General features: G+C 44.7%; 1 protein-coding gene across 1 annotated transcript in view; it reads right to left on the reverse strand.

Moving 5' to 3' along the window:
* Window positions 1-4,730: 4,730 nt before the first annotated feature.
* Window positions 4,731-8,399, reverse strand: part of AUTS2 (autism susceptibility candidate 2) — a 903,433-nt gene continuing 899,764 nt past the window's right edge. Inside the window, exon 18 of the mRNA XM_015418389.1 lies at window positions 4,731-5,958. Coding sequence (XP_015273875.1) covers window positions 4,731-5,958 — 1,228 coding nt within the window. The remainder of the gene's footprint in view (window positions 5,959-8,399) is intronic.

The raw sequence follows: 8,399 nt of genomic DNA on the forward strand, positions 1-8,399 counted from the left end.
TGGGGACTGAATCTTGGACCCTTCAGTGTACAAAAGCCAGTCCTCCACCATTAAGACCCAGCCCCTCCAAGCCGACTTATGTCCTCCCAGATCACTAGTCTTTCCAGTTCAGTATTGTCTACTCTCTGGCTACAGCTTTCCAGGATTTCAAGACCTTTCCCGACACCTGCTATGAGCAATCTTTCAAATCAGGGTCCCCCAGACTTTTTGAGCCTTTGGAATTCTGACGCAGGGTGGCAGGAGCAACCACAAAATGGCCGTTATGGAAGGCAGGGCCACACACACAGCCACACAGGAAGCCCAAGCGCAGAGAAGAAGGGTAATTAAAAAAAAAATACTGCAAAAGATGAGCCAGAGGGGCAAATAAAACCAACACTATGGTTGTAGAGTGGAGCTGGCAGGGATTGAACCTGGGGCCTTTTGTGTGCAAAGGAAGCGCTCTACCACCCCACTGTCTTCCTCTCTGTCTCCACACACTTCGAAGGAAGCAGGAAGCGATTGTTCTCCAGGACAGTTTGGCCAGGGATCCTGGGGGCGGGGGGTTTGCTCTCTTCTGGGCACAGAGCAGGGGTCACTGTCGATGGTCCCTCTAAGCTGTGGGGTCTTATGAGCACAAATTCTACTTTGTGAGCAACCGGCATTAAAGCTGTGAGCGAGCCATTTGGGCTACTGCATAAATCAAGTTTGCTCTGGAGCCCTCCTTCCCGAGCTAAGACAAAAATGTGTGAGCCGGAGGCTAAAAAACTGTGAGCAGGCTAAGTCAGCTTATAGGGAACACTGGTCACTGTGTGTGTGTGGGGGGGGGGGGGGAGGTATTTGTGAATTTCCTGCATTGTGCAGCGGATTGGACTAGATGGCCCCGGAGGTCCCTTCCAACTCTATGATACGCAAAGGAGGCATAGATTCAAATCCACTCCATCCCACGTAGAACTAGGGTACCTTTCTGCTGTGAAATGAAGGAGGCGGGGGAGGGGCAATCTGCGTGAGCATGACTCCAAACAAAGAAGCACCTGCCGGTTTAGTTCACATTTTTTAATAACATGGCACAGATTTACATTACACAAGTCTTCGCTGATGAGGAAACATGCTGTGGATTGAATATCGCTTCAGGTTTTTCTCCCCCCCCCCACACCCCTTTTCACATAGGATCTAGAAAGGACTTTATTACATAACAGGATAAACGGCAAAAAGGTTTGTATATAACAATCTCTTTACAATACTGAAAGCTACCACTACCATCCCAGTATACATATTGTTTTGTTTCTCAGGAATTTTTTTTTGTTCATTTTGTCTTGTTCTTTATAAAAGAAACCACTGCACAACATCTGGAGTTCACAAAATTGGAAGTTCACAACTAAAACTTTTCGTGGACTTCTAAAATAGATTTCTGATCATTAGAAACAGCGGTCTGTAATTAGACTTCTTTTGTGTGTGTGTCAAAACAGGAAAACGACTTTGAGATAGCACTTTCAAACACTAGAAGACCAATGGAACTAATTTTTATTTCAATACACAAATTTTACAGTCCAGGAGTCGACAAGTTATTGAACGCTTTCTGAGAAAAGTCATATTCTCACCCAATCGTCTCGAACAGAATTGCGGCATGTGAGGAGCAAGATAATGGGTTTCAAAAGACTAATATGATTTATGTGTTTTCAAAAAGAAAAAGAAAAAAAGAACACATGTATTTTCTTGGAGTTCTGTTTTCCCCCTGCGGCTAGAACACACTGAGCTAATCCCAGAAATTATAAATCAAAAAGAGAGGCAGCAAATGACGGAAGTATTGGTAATGGGGGGAAATGTAACAACTTCCTGTACAGACAGGCCCATTGTTTTCAAAGACACAAGGGTCAGCTCCTACCACAAAATGAAGGAGAGATGAGCTCACCTCATTCCCCCTCTTCACTGCATCGCCCTCCTCATTTCACAGGGTTCCCGTAGTCCTTCAACAGACCTACTGGAAGAATAGGAAAGTGGGGAACCTTCATCGTCTGCGGGTCAAAAGCTGATAGGGTACAACCCCCCCCCCCACCCCCTTGTCTTGCTCATGGAGTCTTACATTTGTTCACAAGAGAAAATGGGAAAGTGTGTATTGTCACACAACCCTAAACAAAATCAATAAATGGCTCCTTTCCCAAATGGGAACCTCCTTTCCTAGACATTTCCAAGCAAAGCCATTTTCAGATGGGTATATTGTGCAACCCAAGTGTTAACGGGTCTTTAACACACAGGATTTAGACATTACAACCTTAATATGATGCCTGCTTATATTCTTCCAAAGCAGCCCAAGAATTTCCAGGTGGGCAACAGGGTTAGGAGGGTCAAACTAACAAATAAATTGTTATAAAAATACAAATATTTATTATGGTGTACACATAAATAAAACATACATATGGTTAAAAGAAATAGTCCAAATATCAGACTCTAAAGCTTATAACATTCAGAGTTGATAGTTATACATGTCCAATTGATGGGTAAAACTTTTGACCAATAGGCCAATGTGTTTTGGCCCCTTCGGGCCTTCCTCAGTGGTCAATATTCCTTTTGTATAATAACACACATCCAGAAATGAATGTATATAGATTTTTTCTATAGAGTCAGGTGTTGCTTTTTCATATGCTTTGCAGTTGCTAAAAGTTTGTATAATGGGCCATGGATAGTAACTGAACAAATTCTCCAAATTATTCTGGTAATGAATATCCAATGTGTTAGGATTTGTGTCACTTCCAGGAAAGGTAGTAGGGGCCGAAATGCGTATGGCCTATTGGTCAAATGTTTTACCAATCAATTGGACATGTATAACTACCAACTCTGAATGTTATAAGCTTTAGAGTCTGATATTTGGACTATTTCTTTTAACCTTACGTATGTTTTATTTATGTGTACACCATAATAAATATTTGTATTTTTATAACAATTTATTTGGCCTCTTAGATCACAGCTACACTTTGGGTTGAGTTTCCTCCCCCCCCTTTTTTTCCTCAGTTTTTGGGCAACAGGTTTAAAACTGTCACAAGGCACCAGCCCCATTTCTTACAACTTGTTTCTTCTGCATTGTACCATCATCCCTATTGAAGAATGCGTTCCTACCCCTTGCTGTGATTTACCCATCATTATCCTCCAGGAAGTGGGCAGATGTGGCACATTCCTGCAACCTCATCCCTATACTCAGTAGCTGTTTCCAATCCACTTACCTAGGAGGTGGTCAAGGATAACACTCTTTTGGTGCCTAGCAACCACAGGATGTGCTCCTCACTCCTCTTTGGCAGATTCAGATTTATTTACTTAGGTGGTGGTCAAGGAAGACATCCTTCTGTTGCCTAGCAACCACGGGATGTGCTCCTCACCCCTCCTTGGCCAGTCAGCTTCACACACCTGGGAGAAGGAAGCAAATGCAGTAGTGGAAGAGTCAGGGACAATGCTAAACATCCAGCCACTGGGGAGAATGTTCAAGGGATGGCAACTCAACAGCCCTCTCCTTGGTAAGTCTAGCATCTACAACAACTGTATCATGTGCTGAATGGGCGAGTCTACTCTAGGAAGATTATAGCAGAGCTGTAGATGGACTGGAGACACTATTTAATGATGGCCTAAGAAACTACCCCTTTCTTGTCCAACGGCCATAGCTATCAGGCCACTGCATGCACAGAGTCATGCTATGGAACCCTTGTACAGGCTGGGACTGCTGGTCCTCATCTTGTGATAAGCTATGAAAAATATAGCGTAGAACGCTGGCTTCAATGTTGGATCTGGAACAGGTGAGTTTTTATACTTACCTCCCTGGGACAGGTGAGTTTTTAAGCTCAAATCACTACTGATTCTTGATGTAGCTTTGGGAAAACCATTGCTTCAGTCTCAGATTTTTAAAAACCAGCAAGGGCACAGATCATCAAAGACGTGATCCAATAATGTACACCACCTTGTGCCAATGAAAAAGTACTACATCTAAACGGTGAGCAACAGGGTCCTGTTGCGGAAAAGGAAGGCTGATTTTGATGGCTGACTTACTCATTTCAAAAGGGTGACGAGGAGTTAGTTTGGTTCGGGGAAAATATGACTTTTAAGTCTGTAGTTGGGTGTGTTGACAAGGCTCCTTCGAGTTAAACAGGCTTTTGTGAAAAGCCTTAAATTAATTGCATAGTTGAAGGGGTTTAACTATCGTATAACAATATATGGTGACCGCAGCCAGCTCTGGGCGGCATCCTTCAGGATTAAAGTTTGCAAACAGCACAGTTTAAGAAGTATTAATGTATTATGTTACTTAGTGTTTTCTTTCCTATTTACAAATGTACAAAGTAAAGCTTTCGTCTTACCCATTTTGCATATATGACCCATTAACCCATCAAGTAACTTTTTAAAAAAATTACAGGAAAAAGATCTACAGGTCCCCCCCCCCCACTGAAAAAAAAAAGAGAGAGATAACTTTGCATTTGCTTGTAGCCAAAATACTGATTTAAATCTTCATGTTGCTATGGGGACGATGAAAAAAGAATAAGGGGGGGGGGGAAGCACGCGCTGTTTTCCAAAATTTTTTTAGAAAACATTTGCCAACATACAATATACAAACCGACAAAATTAAAAAAAGAAATCTTTGCACACTCGCGTCTATACATTGTGTACAGTCGGGTCATACCCAAAGTCTACAGGGTTTTTTTGTTTTTTTGAGTAAGAAGATCTAATATACTGAAGTCCATTCGTAACGTTTTCTCTCTGGCTCGTACTTCCAGTTTTTATCGTGCCTCTATGTCTTTGAGCGTGTGGGAAGGCGGCCTGTCCCGTATTTCTGCCGACAGAGGAGTAGTCCTTCGGGGCGAGCTAGGGCGGGGTCCCAGAGTGGAAATGAGAGGGGGAGGGGCGCTAAGTGCTGCTGTGGGAGGAGTTTTGTTGAGAATCCCGTTCTGAAGCCCCGAGGGAGGGCTGACTCTGGGATAGTGCATGCTGGGGAGCCCTGGGGTAATTAAACCGGGGTGAGGCAGGTGTCCCTCCAAGGTGGCATGGTGAACTGAGTGCAGCCGGACATGTTCGTAGTCCTCTCGGAGCATGTGCAACCGCTCCCGCTCGTCCAGATGGGCCCCCCTTTCATGCTCGCGACGAGGGTCGACTGAAAGTGGGTGGTGGTGGTGATGGTTGTAATCGTGTGGCTCTCTGTCCCTGAAAGACCTCTCTGCGTCGTATAACCGGGGTGCAGAGAGACGGTGAAGTGGGTCGTTCCGTAGGAGGAACTCTCTGCCCAGAGGGTCTCTCCGGTGGATGTCCAAGTCTCTGTAGGGATCCCTCAATGGATCCCTCATTGGATCCCAATGGAAAGAAGGGTAAGGGAAACGTTCACTGCCTGGAATCGGGCTGATCCCCATGAAAGGTGTCATCATGCGAGTCCTGTCCAGGCCACTGATGGTGTTCATGGGATGGATACCAGTTACACCCACTGTCATGGGCATCGACACCAAGGGGCCTGGATGGATGCTGGATGCGGGCATGGGAGGTGCTTGCTCAGATGGCCGATGCGTCTGCGGTGGTTCAGGTGGAACGTCATGATCTTCCTTTCTTTCCTCCTTCACCTTGACTTCACTGGCCTTCTTCAAGCTCTCATACACCGCCTCGTTCTTCTTATCAGCTTCTCGACTAGAGGTGCTGTTAGGTCTGGTACTTTCCACAACTGGTGGCCTGACGTAAGGTGAGGGTACCCGAGACGTTTGTTTAGACTCTTCCAATGCTCTGTTCTCGTGGGCCAGGCCTTCTTTTTCCGAAACATAGCTGTCCTTCACCTTGTGCTCATCAATGCTAACGTCCTTCCGAGATTCGGAATGATCCCTTTCTTTGGGCTTCTCTTTGTCTCGAACCTCAGGGTTCAGATGGTTCCTGATCTGCTCAGCTGAGCTGCGGCTATGTCCAAGAGAATTTGTGGAATGGACAGGTGCTGGCGAAGGATGACTGGCGTGTCTCTTCTCAACACTCTCCCTAAAAACAGCAAAGCACAACGGTTAGCAATTTTTTTGGGAGATCACAGCAAATAAGACCAAAGGACAAGCCTTGAAACTCCATACTCATCTGGTATATGCTCAACCCCTACTACTTTAAGTGATGTTCACAATCTGCTGTCCAAATGACTTATAGGAATAAGGATGCCAATACATACTTTGTTGTGTCCCAGGAACACAAATCTAGCTTTTAGTAGACGGCATGTGGAGCATCCCTAAAACAGACTCCTTCCAACCTACATCTGTTTTGTCTAAAATAAATTGCCAGTGGAAGAAAGGGAAGGCCCTAGGCACAGATGGAAGCCATTCAATACAGCCGCTCTGTTGACACTTAGCAGATCTGGGTCTAGTCAATACTTGGATAGGAGACTGTCTGAGAACCCGGTGTATACAACCTCGAGTTTCAATGATGAAAGATGAACTAACAAAGTATGAAAAAAGCAAGCAAATGTAGTAGGATACTTGAGTGACCCCCCCTTTCCTCGGAGGACCTTGCTTTATGGTGAGATGATCACTGAAGGTCCTGTTTTTGGGTGGCAACAAGGCAAGATCTTTTTCTGCAGCGTTACTTCAGACTTAACAGATGACTGTTTGGCCTCCTCTTTCCTTTCTTTGAAAGGGCAAGTGGAAACAATCTTGTTTAGACTCACTTTTGAAGGAGGAGGGCAATGACTGGCTTTAGAAAGTCATTTTGCGGTGCTTGCATTTCTAGATTTCTAACAGATGCTTTCTTTAACTGGGGGTATGTGGGGTTTGACCGCACAGAACTTTGTTAGCTCATTCTGAGCACTTCTGAGAAGGATATACACAAAGACTAGTGCCTTTCTGTCTCTCTTAACTGTGGTCCAAGCTTCACTCCAAAGCTAATCTTCCAAGCAAAAAAATCTTGTCAATCCAACTGACGCTGATGGACCAAGGGTCTGATTCAGTATAAGGCAGCTTCATGTTTTCATGCAGTGGTCCCCAAATGTGAAGAAACAGCTCCACTAATAGAAAGAAACTGAGGTTCTAGGGCAGTGATGGCGAACCTTTTAGAGACCGAGTGCCCAAACTGCGACCCAAAACCCACTTATTGATCGCAAAGTGCCAACACGGCAATTTAACCTGAATACTGAGGTTTTACTTTAGAAAAAACAACTCATACATTAACTTAAGATGATCCAAACAAAGTAAGGAAAGCAATCCCCAAATGCTTTCATTTACTTAAAATTATTTGGCAGAGAATTCGACACTTTAATGATGGTCTGGGCCTGGCTGGGGCGATGGCACGCGTGCCCACAGAGAGGGCTCTGAGTGCCGCCTCTGGCACCCGTGCCATAGGTTCGCCACCACTGCTCTAGGGGATGGCCCTTAAGCACAAAATGCAGCAGCCTTTGATATGAGATGTCAACGTAATTAAGACTTCCCAAACGACACCATATTGAAGCAGCACTGAGGTCATACCCTCATAACATCTAAATGGGCATCCTTCCATAGAATCTGAAGATGTAAGAATTGTCTTGAATGCTAGGGGGTTGTGGGGTTTTTTGGGGGGGAGGGAGTGGGGGAGTGAAAGTGATGCCTTAACATCTTGCTCTGAGACTCGGTGGGTGACCTCCTGAAGGCCCCGGATCCATGGCTGACCAGACTTCTTGAAGGCTCACCTGTTGCACTAGACTTACATTAGCCCTTTGTAGATAGATTCCGGTGGGTTGCCGTGTTGGTAAGAAGCAGCAGAACAAAGTCTGAGTCAAGTGGCACTTTTGAGACTGACAAAGTTTTATTCAGATCTAAGATGTTCTCACGTTTGTTGTTAACTCCTTTATTATCTGTATGCCAACTTGCTGCTATTTACATGTCCCACTATCTGTGTTATTCCAATCGTAGCTATATTTATTGCTCAGTTGCTTATGCATCTTGACTCTAATTAGCTCTTTCTGGCAACTAATCCCCCCACCTGCATGTAATATTTGAGGAAATCTGTTTAAATGTATGCGAACAAGTGTACACTTGCTGAGTCTATGTTTCTATGTTCTCGCATGTGCACAGGGTTGAGCTTGGTTTTTCCTGGGGGTGCTACTGGACTCCAATTTCATTCTCACATCTCTTTGTTAACTCTTGCATTTACATGCTGATTTGCTGCCATCCATTGACCCTACCGGCCACCCAATCCAATTTCAGCTCTGCATATGCATCTGGGCCCTGTGTGGCCCCTCCTAATGGCTTACCGCCCCCTTACCCTCGCCCTCTTTTTTCCCCTGTAACTAGCTTTTGAGACTTTATTCCAGTTTTGTCTGAAGAAGTGTGTTTTGCACACTAAAGCTTACACTCCGAATAAAACTTCCTTGGTCTCAAAGCTGAACATTTTAATATAACTGCACCGTGTCACCCTTCCTGATAACACTCCTCGTCTCTGGTTAATGAACACATCTACACATTCGG

This window comes from Gekko japonicus, unplaced genomic scaffold, assembly GCF_001447785.1.
Source record: "Gekko japonicus isolate JY-2015 unplaced genomic scaffold, Gekko_japonicus_V1.1 scaffold89, whole genome shotgun sequence".
NCBI classification, from domain to species: Eukaryota; Metazoa; Chordata; class Lepidosauria; order Squamata; family Gekkonidae; genus Gekko; species Gekko japonicus.